General features: G+C 39.9%; 1 protein-coding gene across 2 annotated transcripts in view; it reads left to right on the top strand.

The window, feature by feature from the left end:
- Positions 1–23,221, top strand: part of ARF3 (ARF GTPase 3) — a 28,739-nt gene extending 5,518 nt beyond the window's left edge. For both annotated transcript variants that reach the window (XM_088448435.1, XM_088448425.1), the window contains exons 2-6: positions 4,528–4,624; positions 6,798–7,005; positions 12,825–12,935; positions 21,004–21,128; positions 22,493–23,221. In XM_088448435.1, the coding sequence (XP_088304561.1) occupies positions 6,858–7,005; positions 12,825–12,935; positions 21,004–21,128; positions 22,493–22,654 (546 nt within the window). In that variant the 5' untranslated portion in view covers positions 4,528–4,624; positions 6,798–6,857 and the 3' untranslated portion in view covers positions 22,655–23,221. The remainder of the gene's footprint in view (positions 1–4,527; positions 4,625–6,797; positions 7,006–12,824; positions 12,936–21,003; positions 21,129–22,492) is intronic.
- The last annotated feature ends 511 nt before the right edge of the window (positions 23,222–23,732 follow it).

Genomic DNA, 23,732 nt, shown 5'->3' with positions numbered 1-23,732 from the left:
GGTATTTTGGATAATGGAATATTCCGTATTTTGGAATAATTGCATATCATAATGAAATATCTTGGGAATGGGACCCAAATATACACACAGAATGCATGTATGTGCTATATACACCTTATACACACAGCCTGCAGGTAATTGTATACAATATTTTCAATAATTTGTGCCTTAGACAAAGTTTGTGTACATTGAACCATCAAAAATCAAAGGTTTCATTATCTCAGTCATGCCAAAATAATTCCGTATTTCAGAATATTTGGATATGGGAGACTCAACCTGTATATCTAGCTTGGCATTTTGATGAGGGTGTCATATGATCAAATTACCTTTAAAGGATAAATTCATGCACATATAATCCATATCATATCAGTGTCCCCCACCGCCCGGCAGTTGAGCTGCACTGAGAACTAGCAGCGGTGCTGCCGGTGCATTGCGCCGAGGCCCGCACCCGCCGCTAGTGTCCCCAGGGCCCCACAAGTGTAGGGCAGACCGCAGTGAGCAGCTATTTTTTTTTCTCTTTTGTGAGTATGCGTTACTGTATAAAGAGGGCTGCTACTGGGAGCACTGTATAAAGGGGGCTGCTACTGGGAGCACTGTATAAAGGGGGCTGCTACTGGGAGCACTGTATAATTGGGCTGCTACTGGGGCACTGTATAATGGGGCTGCTACTGGGGGCACTGTATAATGGGGCTGCTACTGGGGGCACTGCATAAGGGGCATTCTGGGGGCACTATTTAAGCCTGGGCGCACTACATAAGGGACCAGTCTGGGGGCACTACATAGGCGGCCTACTTCACCTGGGGGCACTGCATAAGGGTAAAGCTAAACTACAGGGGGCAATGCATAAAGGGGAAAACTACAGGGGGCACTGTATAAAGGGTACAAATACAGGGGGCACTGCATAATGGGCTCTTTTGACTGAGAGCCAGAGGGGGAGCAGCCTGAGACCTGTCGGGCTGGATTGGTAAGGGAGATACCCCTTTTCCCGGCGCGCATAATTGCTAAGGCCCCCACCCGGCTACTTTTTGATGCCTCCCGGCTGGAAAAAAATTCTGGGGAGAACACTGCATATATTTAGATTTTCTCTAAACACTTGCTAGTAAACTTTATAGAGCGTGTACATGTAGCTCCTGGCATCTTTAAGGGCATAACTCAGTTTAAACCCAATAATGTAAAGTTTGCAAAGGGGTCATCCACATAAAGCACCCCAAGAAAGCATATGTTTCAGAACAGCTTCATAGGATTTACTAGTGTGTGTATATATAAACATAGGACAGTGGTCATCCTTTAAAGTACTTTGGTGCAGAGAATGCACTTGCTGGTAAAGGAGGTGAATTGTTATTATCTCTATTATAACCCACTTTTTTCATATATATGTATGCATGATACTCAAAAGGTTGCAACTATTATGCAAACCTTGATTCTGCTGGATGCAAACGGCATTTATACCAGCACAGCTGACACTGTTAAATGAATTCAGCGTCTGAAAATAATGCCTTCTCTCCATCTAGGTCCATACATAATTGAATACGTGCCTGGACTTTGTGGAACAGGGCACAATTCACACCATCTGTGCCAGATCTTTACATACATTATTAAGATACTGATCAGAATGAAAAATATATTGTATTGTACAATAAAGGGGCCTATGCATCAGCAGATAAATTGAACGACTGAACAATATATTATCTGCTAATGGATAGGCCCTGAACGATGACAGATGCGCACTCCTGCGGCCGATAAATTTTATCTTTCGTCTCTTTTAACATGCTGTTTAATTATCGCATTTCGCCGCCAGATATTAGAAATATCTGGCAGTTTATATGCGGTAAACGTCTTTTGCAAAAATCTGTCATGTACATGACCGATATCTTTCAGCATAGCCACCAGAATTTTCAATAGATATCTTTTGTCTTTCATCTTTCAGGAAAACATCTGCTGATGGATAGGCCCCTGATCAGTTCAAGTCTATTGTCTGTACTGTACAATAACATTATCATTTTGGTCTATCCATTAGTAACATATTATAGTTGTAATAAACATAAAGCATTGTAGTGTAGGTGTGATTGTATATGGCGCATGCTCATTACAAATTCATTTTTTTTTTTTTGCAAAGCCTCTGGTTATGTGAAAAGTCTATTAGTAATTTTAGGTCTTAATCTTTCAAATTTGATTTTCCATTTTCTCCAGTATGAGGGTTTACTATGACAACTTAGATCTGAAACCTTCCTTTAGTGTACAAAATGTTATGTGAAAATAGTAATTAAGCGTGTGATCTAACTTGTAAGTAGATAATTAGGATAGTTGTATAGATAAAGGATAATTCATACTAAAAATAAAGCTGGTACACACCTGGATGACCAGGCTATGCGTTGAACCAATATAGTGCGGTCTGGGGTAATTATCAGACAGGGAATTAGGGGGTAATTAACAGACAGCCACACTAATCCCAAAGAAGTTTGAATTTTGTCAAATAACCTTTATTTTCCTACATCTACATGTATTTTGTGGGAAATTATTTGCCTGTTGTGTTTACTGCAGCATTGGTGTCCTACATATAGCAAAAACATTAGTGATAATAAGTACCCCAATCTCTTGTCAAGCCAAGGTACAGTGATGTCTGTCAATTACTCCAGTTGGTGCTCATATCAGCCCTTTAAATTGCCCATGAAACAGCTGTCTGAAAATTACCCACGAATGTCTTTTATTTATCTCATCCCATGGGGTATTTTCAAGACACATTTTTTTTTCTCTTGTATCTACTGTGGGATAACAGTCTGAAAATGTCACAGAATAATAACTAGTCATGTGTTATGTCATGCAAAAAAACAAGGAAAAAATTCTAGAAAGTATTAGAGTTACAGCAAAAGTTTTTTGTTTTTGAAAATTACCCAGTTAACCCTAACGACACAGTATATCGCATTGCCATACATACTGCATAACCTGCTGTATTGTGGTGCAATATATCGTTACATGTCGAATGTACATTATAATGCATAGTCCGTAGCGTTGTCCCATCTGATGTACAGCACATCCAATGGGAGGATGCGACCACCCAATTCGTCATACTATGAATTGTGTGGTTTTCAGGATACACACTATACGATGGTCGTTCCGAATAATAGCAGATTATATATCATATAGTGTGTACCAGCTTTAGTTTTGGGTGAAGATAGTGGTAAGATAAAAGCAGATTTAGGTTGTAGGTGCGATTTGCTGGATCCTCATTGGCTGCAAAGAACTAATGCACTTTTGGTTATGTTTAGTACTCAGTATGTATCAAGCTGATGTTGTTGCTTGCCCCCAGCATATGTCTCGTGAATGAAAACCGTATACCGCTATGGGATCTATTGTCTGGAATATTTAGGTTTTGGGATACTGTGCTTTTATTTATTGATTGTCACTGACCCTAGTATTTCCCCATTTAGTAAGTCTCCTCACAGTGATTGGATAAGGAGATGACTTGTGATCATGTCTATGTGCATGGCCTTTTTATCACATAATGGATCTTATCTATTTCTTCTGCTTTTCTTGATAATGCGCTTCTAAAAAGATCCAATATATCTGTACATATACCATATACTGTACACCATACAAAAAGAAATATACATTAACAAGGTGCTAACTACATATGCACACATCTCTAGCTATGCTGAGGCTGTAGAGTTAATGTGGCCACCTTCTAATAATGCAAGGTGTTTAAATGTTATATTAAGCATGATCACCAAATAATAACCTCTTACACTACAGAGATCATCATTGTGCGGTCCAAGGATGGGGGATGTTCTTCCCCCATAATGGCTTTAATAAGCTCTGGGGCTCTGAAAGAAGGAAGACCCCTCTTTTAAATTGTGTAGTTAGTAGTTATTGTGTGATGATCAATATTGCCATGCACTACAGAAATACCAGTACAGCCAGGGGAGTCTCCTTTTTCAATTACTGTACCCCCTTAGTAGTTAGCTATTGTATCAATTGTTATTGATTTTTACATAGCCCCTACTGTGCACACAACTAACAGTATAATGGTGTGATTATGTATTAGCTACCACCGCCATTGGGAAGAGACATAACCTAAAAATGTAAGTCATGGAAATGCCGTGCAGTGGATTAGAAAATACTTGCAAAACACACAAGACATACTTTGGGTGAGATTGGGCATGATGAGTTGCAAGGTGCCTACAGTTTTCTAGCTGATTAATTACAAGAAAATAGTGTCCTCAAGGCGCACATCCACTAGGCGACTAGGGAAAGACAATACGATTACATCATCGTAATCATACCCTCCCTCATTCCCGAACATGGTCAATCTGTCGTTATCGCCAGATTGACCGGCATATTCGGGCGATGATTGATGTCAGAAACGGCCATTGGGAGCGCGCATCGCTGGTCGTTTCCGACATTATAGTGCACGATTTGTGCACGATTAATGAGCGATTGCACGATTACGATGTTAATTAATATCGCCTAGTGGATGTGCGCCTTAACTCTTGTGATTTGATATGTGACCCATTGCTGGTTTTCACTTAGGCAGCACAATCTGTCCAATCCGGTGGATCTGTCCAGTCATACTCCAACCACTACAGAATTCTGAGGGTATCCAAGTCTCGGCAACTGAAGTATTCTGGTATGTATTTCACAAATTCCCTACAACGTTTAATATTTCCTTTATATCTATTGCTGTCTATGTCTGGCTTTGGTTTGAGCATATGAGCATTGGGTGCTTCTGCATGTTCACTTTTTTTTTTACTAAAAACTATGTGCGTTATATAAATAAATGTTAATAAATAAATAAAAAGTTGAATATATTTTGCATGAAGTCTAATACAATGTATAACAATACTCTGGATTTCCACTGCATCTATGTTAAAGAGGGAAGTCTTGTAACATATTTTTTCTAAATGGCATAAGTCCCATATTGAAGTCAAAATGCCAGTTGAATTAGGTTAAAATAATAAAAAAAAAAAGATAAGAAAATACATGTAACTTTTGGTCCTGCTCAAATGTTTGACTATAATTCTATTCCTTTATGTATTTCTGCCTTTACCAACACATTTCTGTGTTTGCCTCAACACTCCGCCAACCACCTTCTGTTTTCTTCTTAAAGCTCAATCATGCAAATGTACAAGACTAATTGTACAGCCTAACCTCTGGAATTCTCTACCTATTGTATCAGGTTCTCCTCCAGAAGATCTGCATTTTCAAAGAAGCCTATTGCTTTATTCTATAAATAATCTCAACATACTACTTCAGTCTAGTTATTTCCATTCCACTGCCTTATATGTTAACGTTTAACTGTTATATTGTTAGGTCATCTGGAACGGTCCACTTCTTATGTTTTCCAAATTGTTTGCATAAGCATCTCTGTTACATAGTAGACTGCAAGCCAATGAAGATGATCTAAGAAGGTTTAGAGTTTTAGGCTCTGGTTGCTTTCTACTTTTTAGTTTCAGAGTAAGCAGCATAGAGCAGTTTGTGAGATATTATGCTTATGTGTTAATTTGTACAGGTAAGGAAAAATATGTATGTAAATAATATCTGAGACCCAAGAGAGCAACAAAGTTATTTAAAAAAACAAAATGGATTCCATTACAAGGAATAAGGAATAGCTTGACCAGACTGAGCACAGACTTGTAAGCTATAGTAGTTTGCAATAATTTTTTCTTGTAAGCTTGATACAGCCCCCCTGCCACATTCTGGCTTAGGGCCGAGACTCCCTAGGCTTGTTTGCATAGGCGTATTTATAATGGGTACAGGGTGTGCGGTGTACAGTCGCCAAAGCCTATGCTCTCTTGTGCGCATGCGCTATCTTCCCGAATATCACTGGGAAGATGGCGCCACGGAGGAGGAGGCACCTGCTTGCCCGGAGCAAGGTAAGATGGGGAGGCTGGTAGGGGGAGGGAGTGCTGCAGACAGGCCCCTTCGTGCGTTAATACTCTCCTGCTTGTATGGTAGATATTATAATATAGGGTGGTATCCAATTAGCAGCGAATGGATAAAAACTGTGATTTTTCTACGATTATCCTCGTTTTTCGCTAATGTTTTTTATCTCCCTATCCTATTATTTTATCCAAAATAATAGGATATTTCAGGCTAAAACACATAGGATCCTTGATAAGTTCACAGACCTAAGTGTTTTCGCCTTTGTGGCGGCTAAAAAATTGCACTTTTCGTGGATTATTTTGGGACACATCAGGTCCGGGAAAAAACCATTGTCATTTCCAGAAAGTATGCAAAAAAGAGCAATATGGTATTGTCACAAAACTAGTTTATGGGGTGCACAGGATCTGGTAGCATGTTTGCATTTAATCTTTATTTAGTGGTAGACATCTGTAAATGTCCTATGAACAATGTATGGATTCTATCACGTTTTACAACTGCTGACTGAGCGTAATTTCATATCTGAGCATTCAGTATTATTCTATACTTTTAGGAAAAAGTGCTGGAGTAGCAATAAATGCAATGGCACTCTTTTTGCACTGTTTTTTAAATAATTAATGATTGAACTGTATCTATAAATAGAAACTGATTAATTTCACCATGTAGTTTCAGTATATGTGTCCTGTCTGTATACTTACCCTCATTGCTGTTCCACATACCTAGATAACTCTGTGGGGTCATTGATGAACTAGTAAAATAAAGCGGATACTCATCTAGGGTCTATGCTATAGCCTTTTCTGCAATATTGCTCCTTAGTTGGCTGTGGTGTATATTAGGGCCTGTCAGCTGCTATAAATACTTCTATATTCACTTGTTCCTTCATCTTGTGTCTTTTATATGTTTTTACACCTCTTTAACAGAAATCACTAGGTCAGTAATTTACTACACAAGCTCACAGTAATCATTGCAAGAAAAGCACTATGGGGAACATCTTTGGAAATCTGCTGAAAAGCCTTATTGGGAAGAAGGAAATGCGAATACTCATGGTGGGACTTGATGCTGCTGGAAAGACTACAATATTGTACAAACTGAAGCTTGGGGAGATTGTCACTACCATCCCAACCATAGGTATGTTTCCACAGGACTATAGTAAAGCATAGTGTCTTTTAGTGTCAGTAGTTTCTAGGCTAGTGAAGTAATTGTAAAGGAATTCCTGCTTTAAATATAGTTAGAAATCATAGTAAAATGTAATCAGTGAAAAATTCAACATTAGATTTTGTTAGTTTTAAGCAAATTGGGGACTTTGTGCCATGGACGGAATTGCAAACAAACCTCTAGAATTGAGGTTCTCGCTGTCCGCTCTCTGACTAGCATTACACTTTAGTTCCTTAATCACGACACACCAAAGTCTGGATATAATAAATAACGCCCCAGTCAGGACAAAAAAAATAATAATAATAATAATAAAAAAAAAAAAAAAGAAAAAAAAAAAAAATATATATATATATATATATATATATATATATATATATATATATATATATATAAATGGGACTGAAAACTGTGCGCCAATTGTGCTTATATAACCTTGTATTAATCTAATAATAACCGTTAACATATACAGTGCTGAATAAAAAATGTAAAGTGCCAAGTGTATAAATATAATACATAAAAGTAATAATACAATGCATAAATATGTGAAATCTTAGTACACAATAAATTGATATATATCAGTGTATAATAAATATGTGCAAAACTTTATTAGTATATAAAATGTAAATAACAATTTTTATTTAAAACAATAAACAAACTATCCCAATGCAAGAAGGATAGTATAAAAAAAAAACATAAATAAATATGCAAGTACAGGAATAAAAATAATTTAAAAGATATAAGTAAATGAGAATGGAATTGGCTTATCTGATCATAAAATTGGTAAGTTCATGAAAGAAGGTAGAGAGCTGGAGCCTCCAACGCGTTTCGTCCTTGTATTGGACTTCTTCAAGAGATATGAAAAGCTCCTGTGGGGTATCTGGTATTTATACCCCTTAATGGGGTCAAACAAGCACTAATTGTAAACAACTATGACATCACTTCCTATTTCCTGGCTGCCATGTGTTTTTATATCTAAACAAAATCTCTCAGGATAATAAAATACTGGTCTCTATTTTGGTTAGGTGTCTATACATATAAGCGTTATGTTAGTATGAGTAGATTATTGTCCAAATAGTCCCGAGTTTATAGGTACAAGCGGGGCCTGTATTGACATTACTTCCGCCCTTCGCGTAGCCTGGCGTCACGTAATTTCCGCCCACTTCCATGGGTAGCGCGTCGTCATCTCCGCTTCCTGTGGGTGATATCCGAGGGAGTCCCCACTCGGCTTGTGGAACCTCCTACAACCTCACTTCCGTCCTAGTTCAGAGCCCAGCGTCACGTCACTTCCGTCCATCATAGTAGGTTGTGCATGTCTTCTGCCCGGTTCACTTCCGCCCTCAGTCAGCAACAGTGGCCATCTTAGTGCTCCCTGTGATGAATACACCCAAGGCCATCTTGGTGCTCACGATCCTGGTTACACCCGCGGCCACCTTGGTGCTCGCGATCCTGGTTAAAGCAGCCATCTTTCTACACTCTTTTTGAGCTAATGATATGAAGCACTTTTATGCTGAGAATGTGGAGATTAGTCTTCTTAATGTATCATCGTGAATATAATGATTCCTATATGGCATAATAGAAGAGGTGTTAATATAATCATGTCTATAAAAGACCATATACTGGGGATCAGATTGTGTCACCCATTATAGCAGTTTTCTTATGTATAACATCCAATTTAATGGTCTTATCCTAATCCAATTTGGTGTATCTATACATATCTTTGTCTACACTTATATTTAGATGCCTGCCTATGCCATAAACAACTACTTTGGTACATAATAATTATATTAGTGAATTATGGTAAGTTATAAAGGGGATATATATATGGAGATATATATATATATATATGTCAGGAGGAATAAAGTTTGTGTTCAAAATTGATGACATATCATCACTATATAGAATTTATCTTCTTCCATGAATTGTATGATCCGTTTTAGAAAATCTAAGCATTAGTCTCAATCATTATGGGTAACAGTTCTTCAACGATTCTTCAGGTGTAGCTCCAGGGTCATTTGGTATGTCGTATATTATGGAGTTGCATCTGTGTATTATATATAATAATATAAAATGCAATAGCCTGGCACTCTGTAGAAATATTAATACTTAGCTGGTTGCCCCCATGGTTCAAATAGCATTGAAACGTTAACCTTGAAGCTGTGTCTGCGTGTTTTTTCTGCATGGAGTGCCGCACATATATATATATATATATATATATATATATATATTTCACTAATCATCCTCGGAATACTTATTTACAGTATGTAAGAGCATTTACAATTAAACTCAAGATTGTTGTGACACAACCTGTTTGGCGGAGTAATGTGCAAAATTGTCCCAGCATGTTACACTTTATACTTGGTACAATTTGTGGTTTGCATAATGTCGTTGTTTTTTTTAAAAAAAATCTTATTTTTTTTTAGCGCTTACAATAAGGCACGTACAACAAAAAGAGTGATCACATCAATATACGGTGCCATAAAATATAATCTATTGTACAAAATAGTGTGTGATCCTCACATATTATATGGATCACCTTATGAGCATAGAGAAACATGAATTTAAAGAATCATTGTTGAGTAACTGTATAATGCAATACAGGAATCAGGGTGAGAAAAAAGAAAAAAGAAAAGGTTCAGCAAATTGCAGTAAATATAAACAGGGAAGAGGGGGGGGGGGGGGGGGAGAGCCCCCCCCTCCCTGCCCGGTTGGTGTTGATTCATGCAAGAAATCTAGGTATAAATAAAACCAGAAAAAGTGCATATCGAACTATATGCAGCGTAAAGTGAGAATCGAAGGGGGATCCAGGATTATACACATATACACAGCAATAAACCACTATCTATCGAACCTCATTAATGATTAGGGCATCACAGAAATGTCATTAAACAGTTGCCTGTATAAATGCCAAGTTATAGTATCAAACTTTCATAATATTAGCTTGAGTTGCAGGATCCAAATGTTCTATGTAAAGACCCCATTTACCATAACATTTGAGACTCCTTTTTCAGTATCTGGAAAAGAGTCTTTTGAAGTACTTCTAATAGAGAAGGAGCCACAGAGAGAGTCCTCTTCTAAAAGAGAAGGAGCCACAGAGAGAGTCCTCTTCTAATAGAGAAGGGGCCACAGAGAGAGTCCACTTCTAATAGAGAATGGGCCACAGAGAGAGTCCACTTCTAATAGAGAAGGGACCACAGAGAGAGTCCACTTCTATTAGAGAAGGAGCCACAGAGAGAGTCCACTTCTAATAGAGAAGGGGCCACAGAGAGAGTCCACTTCTAATAGAGAAGGGACCACAGAGAGAGTCCACTTCTAATAGAGAAGGAGCCACATAGAGAGTCCACTTCTAATAGAGAAGGAGCCACATAGAGAGTCCACTTCTAATAGAGAAGGAGCCACAGAGAGAGTCCACTTCTAATAGAGAAGGGGCCACAGAGAGAGTCCACTTCTAATAGAGAAGGGGCCACAGAGAGAGTCCACTTCTAATAGAGAAGGGACCACAGAGAGAGTCCACTTCTAATAGAGAAGGGGCCACAGAGAGAGTCCACTTCTAATAGAGAAGGGGCCACAGAGAGAGTCCACTTCTAATAGAGAAGGGGCCACAGAGTGAGTCCACTTTCGAAGGATAACTGTATTTGCCATAGTTAATATAATTGTGATAAGTGGAAATAAAGATGAGGCATTTTGTCACTGAAGAACGGGAATCCAAACATCAAAATTGCAGAAGAGCAAATGAATAATATGAAAAGAAAAAGGTAGGTCAGTAAGTGTTTTAAGGAATACCAATATTTTGTCCTGAAAGCGATTAATTTTTCTACATTCCCAAAAATAGTGTTGGAAGGTTGTCCCCAGTTGTGCACATTTTACGCTGCATCCTGTTTCCTCAGGAACAGAATGCCTCCTCTGAGTAGGTGAATTATAAGCCCTATGCAGAAACTTTATGTGGACTTATTGTAACCGAGAGCTAAATAAGTATTATTAAGTTTTGGTATAGTTTTTAAGTAAAAAAATCAGAAGAGGGACAACCCAGATTATATCATCCTAGGCCTTATAGGTGGGGATACATGGGTCTGCGGAAGCCGCAGCTACCAGATCCAAGTATAGGAATTTAATTCTGTAGGGATTAGTTTTGAAGAAACTCCAATGTGTAAAGCTCCTTTGTGTCAGATGGGGGTAAGGTATGATTTGTAATGGTGAATGACATCGCATAATGGTAGAGTTGTAAGTACATACATATGGAAATGCGATCAAGGTATCTTATACTTGTCCTGTAATTGTTGGAATGAGTATAGGACACCTCCAGGATCGAAGACATCCCATATTTAGCTATTCCTGCCTCTCTCCAGCACAGAAACATTGCATTATTCAAACCCAGCTCTAAATCCAAATTTCCCCCAATGGTTACGTACTTTGTGATATTTTTTATGGCAATACGTGTGCGACACAGTTTATTATTAATGGCAGACCAAGATTCATAGGTGTCATGGAAAATAATATTATGAAAAATAGCTGGAGGGTTCCTGGAGAGTAGGGGGTACAAACCTCCCATCCAATGCAAGGTTGTTAAATGCAGGGCTATCTAGTAGCCAAACTTTAATGTAGCAAAACAAAGTTGCGTGTTGGAACGCCATTATGTCTGGGAAACCTATATCACCCATAGATTTAGTTCTAGGTAACTTTCAGTAGCCTATTCTGGGTTTCTTGCCCTGTCATAAAAATCAAAGAAAACAACTTGTATATTTGCGTACATCAATTGCCGTCAATTTAATTGGGAGCATGGGACGTAGTTATCAAACCTACAGCCGTCATCCCGGCGCCGGAATGCCACTACCCGGCCAGAAGACCGGCGCTGGAATACCAACAGTAGTGGACATCCCGGCGCCGGAATCTCGACAGCCGGGATGCCGATCATAAGTATAGCGGGGCTTGTTAGGTCTTAGCGTGGGGAGAAGTCGGTTAGGTTTAAGCGTCACATAGGCTAGGCTAGGGGAGGGGGAGGTTAGGGTTAGGTACCCTCAGGGATGGGTTAGGGTTAGGCCCCACTGTGGGGGGGGGGGGGGGGGTTAGGTTTAGGCACTAACGGGAAGGGTTAGGGTGCGAGGTGGGGAGGGTTGGTGTTAGAATGAGAAGAGGGGAGGGTTACTATACTTGCCAGACCCTTGTTGGGATAATCAGGATGCCGCTGTCTGTATATCGACAGCAGGCATCCCGACTGCCGGGATTTCATACCGATTCCAGGAGCATCTGCATTATGTACGTTAACTTAGGAAATAACGCAGATTTAATCACCATATTTCTGTCTAATAAAGATAGGAGATGTAGCCAGTGTGATATGTTTCTCGATAGAAACCAAGACTGCGGTGTAGTTAGCTGCATATAGGCTCTGAAGGGAACTAGTTAGATAGATGCACAAATATTTAATTTTATCAGGCCTAAATTTAAATTTAGTTGTGATAACACTGCTGGAAAACCATAGCAATGTGTTCCCTATGGGCAATGTTTCCGACTTATTGTAATTAATTTTATACCCTGCAAAAAGACCAAACTGATTTGTTGCATAAAATTGTTAACTGTAAAGATTAGTGACTTCTTCAAATGTTAATATATTAATAGTATTATCCGATGACAAAAGCTGTTACCCGTTACTGACCTAACACACATCATCCCGTTCTTGCTGTTCACAGGTTCTCAAGCACCACACTTTTAAGCGTTGTATGTATATAATTTTTAGATTTCTGCTTCCATTAGCTGTTTACCATAATTAAAAAACTGAAACACTATTTCTGTCATCCTAGGCTTCAATGTAGAGACGGTAGAATACAAGAACATCAGCTTTACAGTGTGGGATGTGGGTGGCCAGGATAAGATCCGGCCACTGTGGAGACATTACTTCCAGAACACTCAGGGTGGGTTTCTATATCTTCTATATGTGTATTGTGTGTATGAATCTGTTTTATATTCACCAGGATGAGAAGTTACTGCAAATTGTATTGTTAGGGAATATGTTCTTTCAGTGTTGTCAAAGGCTTAGTTATAAAATATAATGTTTGTACTTATGTTATATTTTCAGTACCAAACATCTTCTGCATATTCTTATAATTGTACAAAACGGTTGCACCAATAATGAGTCTAGAGCAGGTATTAGGCAGTGAGAGTTGTTGTTTTGTCTTTTTCTTTTCTTTTTTAACAGTTGTTTTTTTTTACATGTGTTGTTTTATTTGAATTTTTTTTGTGCTGTGTGTAATAATGTTACCCTTTGTATATAATAATTCAGTTTTTCCTTTATTTGTTGAAAGCATAGCTTAGTACAAGAAGTGAATAATATGTAGTTTGCAAACTTTCTATGTAATAAATGTGCAAGACTATCCCGTCTCAACAACGCGTGCGCGCAGTGCATGCCTGGGCGAGCCTGAATGGCTCCCACTGTCAGATAGGACATGATCGGCTCCTAGGGTAAGTGCATGGACTCCACAAGACCTCTGAAGGTATCCTGAACAATTTTTGCACTGTGGAAGAGCATATTATCCTGCCATCAGGGAATATCATTGCCTTGAAGGGGTGTACTTGGTCTGCAACAATCTTTAGGTAGGTGGTACATGTCAAAGTAACATCCACATGAATTGCAGGACCCAAGGTTTCCCAGCAGAACATTTCCCAGAGCATCACACTGCCTCCGCCAGCGTGCCTTCTTCCCATGGTCCATCCTGGTGCCATCTCTTTCACAAATAAACAATGCACACACACATCTTGAAAATAGGAAAAAAGACTTTTAGGGGCACTCTTAATGTATTGTCTATGGTAATGTGAATAAATGAAAACTTTAGGGTACAAAGAGGCTATATCTCATTTATAGATAAGTGTGTATGTGTATATACATAAGCCGAGGATCAGTGTATAATACACTGTCCTCTACAGTGAATTGTGCTACTGAAAATCACTTAATTCTAGGCTGCTTATAGTATTTTGATACTGTGTCCATTAAATATTCAGTGAAAATGGCATTGGATCACTTACTAATCTGATCAGTGAATAGTAAAAAGAAAATTACTAGAGATTTGAAGTTAGATTCTACAAAAATCCAAATTCATCCAAATTTCGTGAATCTGGACAGATTCCAGTCGCGTTTCTGATCTCCTGAAGAGATCTGGATAGATCTGAGTAGTGGTTCTGATCTTTTAGCAGTTCAGAATTCGTATTTGGATTGCATTATTTACATTATTTTACCTGTTTTTAAAAACTTTGTATCAATTTAAAAAAAACACACAAAAAAAACCAGATCCAAAGACAAAACACTCGAGGGTGGTTTTGCAAATCCAAAACTAAGATGAATCCATATCCAAAACCAAAACACAGGGGTCAGCGCACATCTGTAAAAATTACATATGAAATTCTTAACAAAGGACCAAAAATGTATATATGATCGGAACAATTACCACAATCCGTTCCGATATAATGACGAATACTCCCAGAAAAAAACTGTCGGATGTAATATTGCAAATCAAAGGTTTTCCACAATATGACTCAATTTAGATATATAGTCCTAGTGTTCTCAGTATAGCTCCTGAAAATTCTTAATCTCTAATTCACTCATTAGTCTCATCATGTAAAAGAAATAGAGTTTCCAGGATCACATCAGGGCACATGAATGTTATTTTTATTAAACAGAGTAGTTGAAATAGGTTTTGCTGCATACATATAAAACCAGCAAAGCACACAGCTCCACTGTGTATCAGATACTGACCTGTCACCGAATCACATTCAGCCTGGTCAGGTAACAATGAGTATAATAGCAGTATGGCAATCAAAAGTGCTTAGGAATTTCTTTATCACAGCAAATATAGCATTTTAAATATTTAAATGCATACATGTCTGACCTTTTGTATCAAAGTGACAGAAAAAATAGCCCCACAGCATGCCAGGTGATACATATTCACCTATATAAAGAAAGGGGTTCAATTGTCATGCAATCCACTATGATATACTGAACATGTAGCATAAACCATATAGTGGAAATGCACAGAGGGCCTGATTCAGCAAGGATCGCTTTTGCGTATGCAGTTGCGAATGTACTGTATATTAATGCCTGCCATAGCTCATCCAGCATAGAGACGGCCACGCTGCTTTCTCACATCCGCAATACATCACTTACCTGCATAAACATTGGTACCATCGAGGTACATCGGCAGGTCACGCACATTTACAGCAGGTCTGACCTGCCTCAGAAACGCAAGTCTCGATGCACGCAGTGAGTACCCAAGCTGCGTATGCAATCGCAGTGGCTAATTTCTTCACGCCCATGCAACGCCGTTCAAATGGACAGGCACGTCTGCTCTTTTATGACCACTCCTCCGTCACCATCCCCAAGCATTCACACAGCCTGTCACTCACTCTGTGATGGCTTCCTCCGAGTGTCCGTAATCGAAGTGTGATAGCGCAATCGATCTGTGTACACAGTTGCATTAGCGATCCTTACTGAATCAGGCCCAGAGATTCACTTGGTCCTATTTTAAACCAACAAGTATTATCCATAAAACCTTATTAAGCGTGTAAACAATGTTACTCATATTCATAACATTCACAAAAAATCGCAGTAAATATGTAACATTTGTCAGATTGGTAAATGCACCCAGATAGGACCTTGCAGGTATAATTATGCAATTGTATCTTGTAAAAGATCAGCAGACGGGAGCTGCTAGAAATGAAAGTAAACAGAAAAGCACCTCTATTGTCACTGTGAAAGGAGGCATGTGCCCCATGTAACCCAAAAAGCATCATCTTATATTGGAACAGACCCTCAGGTGCAGAAAAAGCTGTATTTTCTTTGGCATTATCTGTCAATGGCACTTTCCAGTACCATATGGATAAGTCTAGAGTGTTTAAGTACTGTGCTATCCCAGCACACTCTTTCGGAATGAGTACAATGGGTTTTGACCAATCACTACTCGTTTGTGACTCTTTAGTTATATCTACATTTGGCTTTTTTTTTTAAATTTCTTTAGACATAGATTCCCATTGGGCTTTTGGTATTCTATAGGGCTTTAGGTTAACTGTAACCCCTAGTTCAGTGGTTATGTTGTGTTTAAAGACTGTTGGGTGCAATTGTACACCATTTGTTGGGCCTGTTCTTGTTGCTCTCTCACCATCTACGCAGCAGCAGTTGCTATTTCCTGCATCTGAGAAACATCAATAGCTGTTTTATAAGGACTTGGTCGCCCCTCCCATGTCTCTTTTGCAATATCCAGCAATTCCCTGGGGTGTCTCAGATACCTCAAATCTAAAGGCGAGAACCCCGTGGAAGAGTGCAGAACCTCTCTAATGGCCAGCAATAAATAGGGTAACAAATATTCCCAATCTTTCCCATTTTTATGCACCACCTTCTTTAGCATATTCTTTAAAGTTTTGTTAAGCCTCTCCACGAAACCATCAGTCTGAGAGTGATACATGAAGATGAGTAACCTTAAACAGACGGCACAAGTCTTTCATGATTTTTTACATAAATGGGGTACCCTGATCAGTTAGAATTTCCTTAGGTTTTCCCACTCTGCTAAAGACTTTTGTAGTCCCTAGCGATTGTCTTTGTTGACTTATTGCGCAATGGTATCGCTTCTGGGCATCTCTATTACTACCAAAATATACTGATGATCCGGGCAGACTTTATTAGAGGTTTAACCAAATCCATAGCTATTCTCTCAAATGGGACCTCAATAATGGGTAATGGAACAAGCAAACTTCTGTAATGTGGCCCGGGATCATGGAACTGACACTCAGGGCAGGATGTATAGTATTCAGATAGATCTTTACGGGCCCCTAGCCAGAAAAACTGCAGCAAAATATTCTGAGGTTTTCTCTACCCCTAGATGTCCTGCAGTTATGTGACCATGAGCCAGGTCTTGCACCGTTCTTCTATATGCCCTAGGAACTATTATTTGTTCCACAATGTATTCTTCTTTCTTGGACACTTGGTTCAACGAATCTTGATGTACTGCCATGTGAGGCTATGACAACCTACTATCAGGCTCTACTGGGTTTACATGAACCACTTTCACATTCTCTCTAGCCTTTACCAAAGTTGGGTCTTTTAACTGTTCTGAGGCAAAGATATATTTTCTCACTTCAGGATCAAGCATACCGTTAACTGGTTTAACAACATTTTGTACTTCAGGAGGAGGTACATCATTCAGTTCCCTACTGCTGCTCTTATTTTATTTTCTGACCTGCAAATAATGCTTGAAAAAGGGAACACTGCCACTGTATCAGTAACATTATCAAACGGATCTGGGTTATTTACTTCTGTAACATGTTGGGTTTCCAACAGCTTCCAGAAGTGGGAAAAATGTCTCCCAACTATAACATCAAATATAGAACTAATCCCAAAGTGACTACTATAGGACCACACTATATGTTCACTTCAGTAGTATCATAATGTCGAGTATCCCTATGTATACAGGTTACACCAACAGTTTTCCCCTAACGTTTTGAGGAGTTTGCCAGCTTGGCTTATACAAGAGTAACCTGGCTACCAGAATATAATGGAGCCTCTACCCATTTGCCTTCTACAATAATTCTTCACATTTGTTTATCTGGTTCAGCTTGACAGTCTGTAGTGGAGGCTAGCTGGGCAAAGAAAGATACTCTGCGATTTACATAAGCACTGTTACACTGTATAGATTCAGAGGGAAGTGGACAAGTGGCAGCAACATGGCCCAAATCACCACATCAAAAACATCTGCTCCTATTTTGATCAAGTCTTATACGAGGTAGGAACCTTTCTGGCATAGCTGGACAATCTTCAGATTCCACGCTTACAGTTTCTGGACATTTAAGTTCAATCCACTGCCCAGCACATGTTTTCCCTGGAACAGTCTTGCCAGAAGTCACCGAAGATCGTCGTTGTGGGACTAAGAAACAGTGGGGTACACTCAATATTTCTTTGGCGGCCACATACCTCTCAACCATTTTCACAAGCTGATCTGCTGTTTTAAGGTCTCCGTGGCCCACCCACTTAACTGCAAACAGGGAACATAGATATTCAAAATTGATTTTAAGTATAGTGTGGTTAACATTCAGTTTTTTGTTTGTGTCAATTATAAATTTAGGGTCTTATAAGTGTATAGTATAACAATAATTAGGAGAACAGGTTTAAATACATATACAGTGCCTTGCAAAAGTATTCACCCCCTTTGCATTTTTCATGTTTTGCCTCACAACCTGGAATTAAAATGGATTGTTTGAAGGTGTGCATCATTTCATTCACAGAACATGCCTACAACTGTGAAGTTGTGTTTTTTTTATATTGTGAATCAAACAACATTTAGGACAACATAACAGAAAACTTCAGCGTGCATAACTATTCACCCCCTTAAAGTCAGTACTTTGTCGAGCCACCTTTTGCGGAAATTACAGCTGCAAGTCACTTTGGATAAGTCTCTATGAGCTTGCCACATCTTGCTCCTGGGATTTTTGCCCATTCCTCAAGGCAAAACTGCTCCAGCTCCTTCATGTTGGATGGTTTCCGCTTGTGAGCAGCAATCTTCAAGTCTGACCACAGATTCTCAATTGGATTGAGATCTGGGATTTGACTAGGCCATTCCAACACATTTAAATGTTTCCCCTTAAACCACTCAAGTGTTGCTTTAGCAGTATGCTTCGGGTCATTGTCCTGCTGGAAGGTGAACCTTCGTCCCAGTCTGAAATCATAGGCAGACTGAAACAGGTTTTGCTCAAGAATGTCCGTTTTTAGCACCATACATCTTTCCCTCGACTCGAATCAGTTTCCCAGTCCCTGCTGCTGAAAAGCATTCCCACAGCATGATGCTGCCACCACCATGCTTCACTGTGGGGATGGTGTTCTTGGGGTGATGGGATGTGTTGGGTTTGCGCCAGACATAGCGTTTTCCTTGGTAGCCGAAAAGTTCAATTTTAGTGTCATCTGACCAGAGTACCTTCCTCCATACATTTGGGGAGTCGCCCACATGCCTTTTGGCAAACTCAAATTGTGTCTTCTTATTTTTATCACTAAGTAATGGCTATTTTCTGGCCACTTTTCCATAAAGCCCAGCTCTATGGAGAGTATGGCTTATTGTGGTCACATGCACAGATACACCAGTCTCTGCTGTGGAACTCTGCAGCTCCTTCAGGGTTACCTGTGGTCTCTGTGCTGCCTCTCTGATTAATGTCCTCCTTGCCCAGTCTGAGTTTTGGTGGGCGGCCCTCTCTTGGCAGGTTTGTTGTGGTACCATGTTCTTTCCATTTGATGATGATGGATTTTTATGGTGCTCCGGGGGATCATCAAAGATTTGGATATTTTTTTATAACCCAACCCAGAATTGTACTTCTCAACAACTTTGTCCCTGACTTGTTTGGAGAGCTCCTTGGTCTCCATGGTGTGATGCCTCTTGCTTAGTGGTGTTGCAACCTCTGGGGCCTTTCAGAAAAGGTGTTTATACTGACATCATGTGACACTTAGATTTCACACAGGTGGACTTCATTTCACTAATTATGTGACTGCTGAAGGTAATTGGTTGCACCAGAACTTTTGAGGGGGTTCATAGCAAAGGGGGTGATTACATATGCACATGCCAATTTTCAGAATTTTATTTATAAAGACTCTTTTTTTATATATATTTTTCTCATTTCACTTCATCAAATTAGACACTTTTGTGCAGATCCATCACATAAAATTCAGATAAAACAATAAATAAATTACAGGTTGTAATGTAACAAAAAGGTAAAAAAAGCCAAGGGGGGCGAATACTTTTGCAAGGTACTGTATGTCCCCTCAGTTCCTATGAGCCTGATTCAGAGATGGATGGATTTGCAGAGTCGCTGGCAAGCAGCTGTGCAAATCTCTCCATCTCCGGTGCAAATGCTGAAGGAGCGGTCAGACACCTCCTTGCTGCATTTGCGATCCCAGGTCGCACCATCGCGACCTTTATTCAGGCTGCAGGAGCTGAAGATTTCCACAGCCTGCTTACGCAAGGGGCCAGGAATCTGCGTCGGCCCTCCTGGAAAATGGAGGCGATACGCCTCAGTTTCCGGGAACGGCGACCACCCCCAGACACGCCCCCGCTCCACCCCCTAAACGCCACAGCATGTCAATCATGCTGTGTGGCTTAGAAGATTTGTAACAAGATCGCAGGACCTGTTCTGCACATGCGCAGAACGGGTGTTGCGCAAGCCACTAACCATTGGAAATGTGCGTCCATCCTCGGATGAACATCTGAATCAGGCCCTATGTCCATTCTGTTGTAACATGAGTCAAGCATAGAAACAATATAATTTAATAACTAAGTGTGTACTTTTTTTTTTGCTTTCTAAGCAGTAAATATGACTACCTACCCCATATATTATTGTCATCTTTTTAAAATGTTGAACTTCGGCTTCATTTTTATGTGTGGTGCAATTAAACGTCTCAATATTAACATGAAATGTAACGTGAGTCACATGGAATGACCCAGTTCCATTCCATATAAACAACAGCACTGCAAAATGCTCCCAACGTGCATATTGGAGTGGGCTTTCAAAAAGTTATTATATGTTAATGACTAAAACCATTTAATTACATTTCATTGTTTATTTGCATTCATTTTACACAATATACTAAAAAAAAAAAATAAAGTATATAATTGTTGGTGATTTTTCTTTGATATTTCGGGTGCCCCATCTTATTTGCATTTTGTCAGCCAGTAGATGTACAAAAAACTAAAAATTAGCTATAGCGCAGTCCTAATTTGTAGTTTTTTGTGGGTGACTTTATTGAGACCAGGAGGTACTGGTCTACTTGGACTAGCAGCTTGAATTGTTTTATTTACACACCTGTCTTATTAGTGCTAGGAGCTAGTTGTTGTTTTTGCATCAACTAGATTTCAGTTTCTTACCTTTAACCAGTAAATGTAAGCTAAGGTTTGCTGTATGAATTGGCAAATAAGAATAGTAGTCAAACAGGTAAAATGAATATATTTTCTGTTTTGTCAGGGTTAATATTTGTGGTGGACAGTAATGACCGAGAGCGGGTTAACGAGGCACGTGAGGAGCTAATGAGGATGCTGGCTGAAGATGAGCTTCGGGATGCTGTACTGCTTGTTTTTGCTAATAAACAGGTTTGTTTGTGTAAACTTTAAAACACAATAATCTGCTGGCCTTATATGGCCTCTTACATTAAAATAAAGCGTATTTAATAAGTGGCAATAAAACCCAGTAAATGGTCTCTGACAACAAATAATAATGTTAGTGAATGGACCTGTAAATACACGAGGTCTGGCAAGCAGTTGCTTTGGGTCAATTTTAATGTTGCCTGCAGCATTCCTGAGCTGCTTATAATAGATTTCTACGGGAGCATTTATTAAGTGCATAGTACACTGTAGTAATTACTGCTTATTTATAAGGTGCCATAAAAATACTCAGTAGCATACAGTAATAAAATAGAAAGTACTATGGGCAAGGAGCACTGATACCTCAGAATGAGACTGTGGGCAATGGAAGCCTGGGCCAGTAAGGAGGAAATGGGAGCGTGACTGGTAGCCTTTGATGAACAGATGCATATTTGTGATTGTGGTACAACACCTCTCACCTGGCTGCCCTCTCTGGGATCTCCCGGAGGGAGTGTTTCTGTGTTGGTATGCGATATACGTTTAGGAAGCTGACGGCCGCAATCCTCTATCCCGCCTAGGGTTAAATGACAGGCGTCTAAAATCTAGACGCCTGTCATTTTCCCGACACCGGGAGACAGGCGCCCGGCATCCTGATCGAAGGGATGCCGGGCGTCGCAAGCGGACAGCCGCGCGGGGGGGGGAGGGTTTGGTTTAGGGCACCCGGGGGGGAAATGGGGTCAGGAACCCCCCCGGGAGGGTTAGGGTTAGGCTAGGGGGAGGGAGGGTTAGGGTTAGGCACCCCCAGGGGGGACTTAGGGTTAGGCACGCCCCCGGGGGACTTAGGTTTATGCAGCGGGAAAGGGGGGGTTAGGGTTAGGCACTTAGAGGGAGGAGGTTAGGGTTAGGCACCCCTAAAGAGGGTTAGGGGGGTAGGTTAGGTTAGTTTATACTTACCTTAGGGACCATCGGGATTTCCAGCGCTGTCGGGCTTCCGCTGCCGGGATCTGCTGTTTTGTCGGGCTGCCGCAGCCGGGATTCGAACTGCTGGTCATGCGGCAGCCGGCTTTTCATACCAAATGCGTTGGTATGTATGGGTCACAGTAGCTAAAAGCAAGGACAAGTGATAAAGTTTTGTCTATTCCTGTCTTTTGATACCCATGTATGCAATGCTAATAGGCAATCATATATTGTATAGATAGTAATGTAGTGTCTCTTAAAGAATGTATTTAATGTCATTATACATTTTTAACAATACAGTGTGAACATAAAACATGATGTAGCTTTATCAATGTTTATGATGGCATACTTTTTTATTTTTCACTGTTAATACATTATGGCCCTAATTGTCTCCTTTCTTAATAATTTTTTAACAGGACCTTCCCAATGCTATGAATGCTGCTGAAATTACAGACAAGCTGGGTCTTCATTCTCTGCGTCACCGCAACTGGTACATCCAGTCCACCTGTGCCACCAGTGGAGATGGCCTGTACGAAGGGCTGGACTGGCTAGCCAACCAACTAAAGAACAAGAAGTAATGACTCCCGGCCCTATCTCTGCCTCCCCAGTGTGCGCCTGACTCTTCCTCCCCCATCCTTTCCATCCAAATGTCCCTCCTCAGCCAGAGCAGGTTGGGTTTGGCCTCTTACACAGACCACCCCATCCCACCTGCCCCTCCTGGTTCCACACACGCTTACTTTGCCGTTTTGGTTTGGGGTGTTTTTATCGGGTGCCGTGTTTCTTCTGACTCATCCAGCTGCTGTTGCTCTTTATTTGTCCTTTGGAAATGGTGAGTGGGGGTGGACTTGCGAGATTTGGCAGTACATGCCATAACAATGTACCCCCTGTAGACAGGGTTGGCACGGAAGAGGTGTGGGAGCTGTGCTGTTTTGTGTCTGTATGTTCTGTGGATGCTCCCTCCGCTGAAGATTGAGAGATGATCTTGGCTTATCGTGTTTGTTTTTAAGGCAGGTGTGTCAATGGTTCATACACGACAATTACTTAGTAAAGCAATCGAGCAAACTGCATTTACCTTTGTTTAAAGAAGGGGTACATCAAGATTGGATCTTAATATGAAATAAATGTGACTTGTATTACTACTGCAAGGTCATTTTTCTAATATTTTACTCTTTACTCCCACTTATATTACAAGGCTTTATTATCTGTCATCTACCGAATATAAAACTAACCCCGTACTAATACTGTGGTATAAATAAGCAGATATCTCACTGGGTGGTGCTTAAACCAAGTGTTGCTGCTCTTGTGCTTCATTTGTGTCAGATACGCAAGAGTTGGCTTCTTTACTCTGTTTGAATAGAGGTGTTATAAATGAAACACAGTACAATAAAGATTCAATGGTTTTCATCAAAATGAATTCCTTATACTCTGATGGTTAGAGCTGACTGCACAGGCCATATTATTTCCTTAGGAACTGTTTAGAACCAATGGGAGAATTAAATGAGAATTGTGCTTTTAATTTCTAAACACCTGCTGTAATGAAATAAGAGGTTATTCCAGCACATTGTGCGCTAGTAGTTAAATCTCACCACCCTTATTTATAATGACTCCAGCAGCTCCCAATGATGTAACTGGCAATCTACACTCCTCCTGTCAGTT

The sequence above is a fragment of the Taudactylus pleione genome, unplaced genomic scaffold (genome assembly GCF_031769625.1).
Source record: "Taudactylus pleione unplaced genomic scaffold, aTauple2 ptg000005l, whole genome shotgun sequence".
Classification (NCBI taxonomy): Eukaryota; Metazoa; Chordata; class Amphibia; order Anura; family Myobatrachidae; genus Taudactylus; species Taudactylus pleione.
The sequence above is the reverse complement of the archived record's forward strand: the minus strand, read 5'-3'. Positions and strand labels throughout refer to the sequence as shown.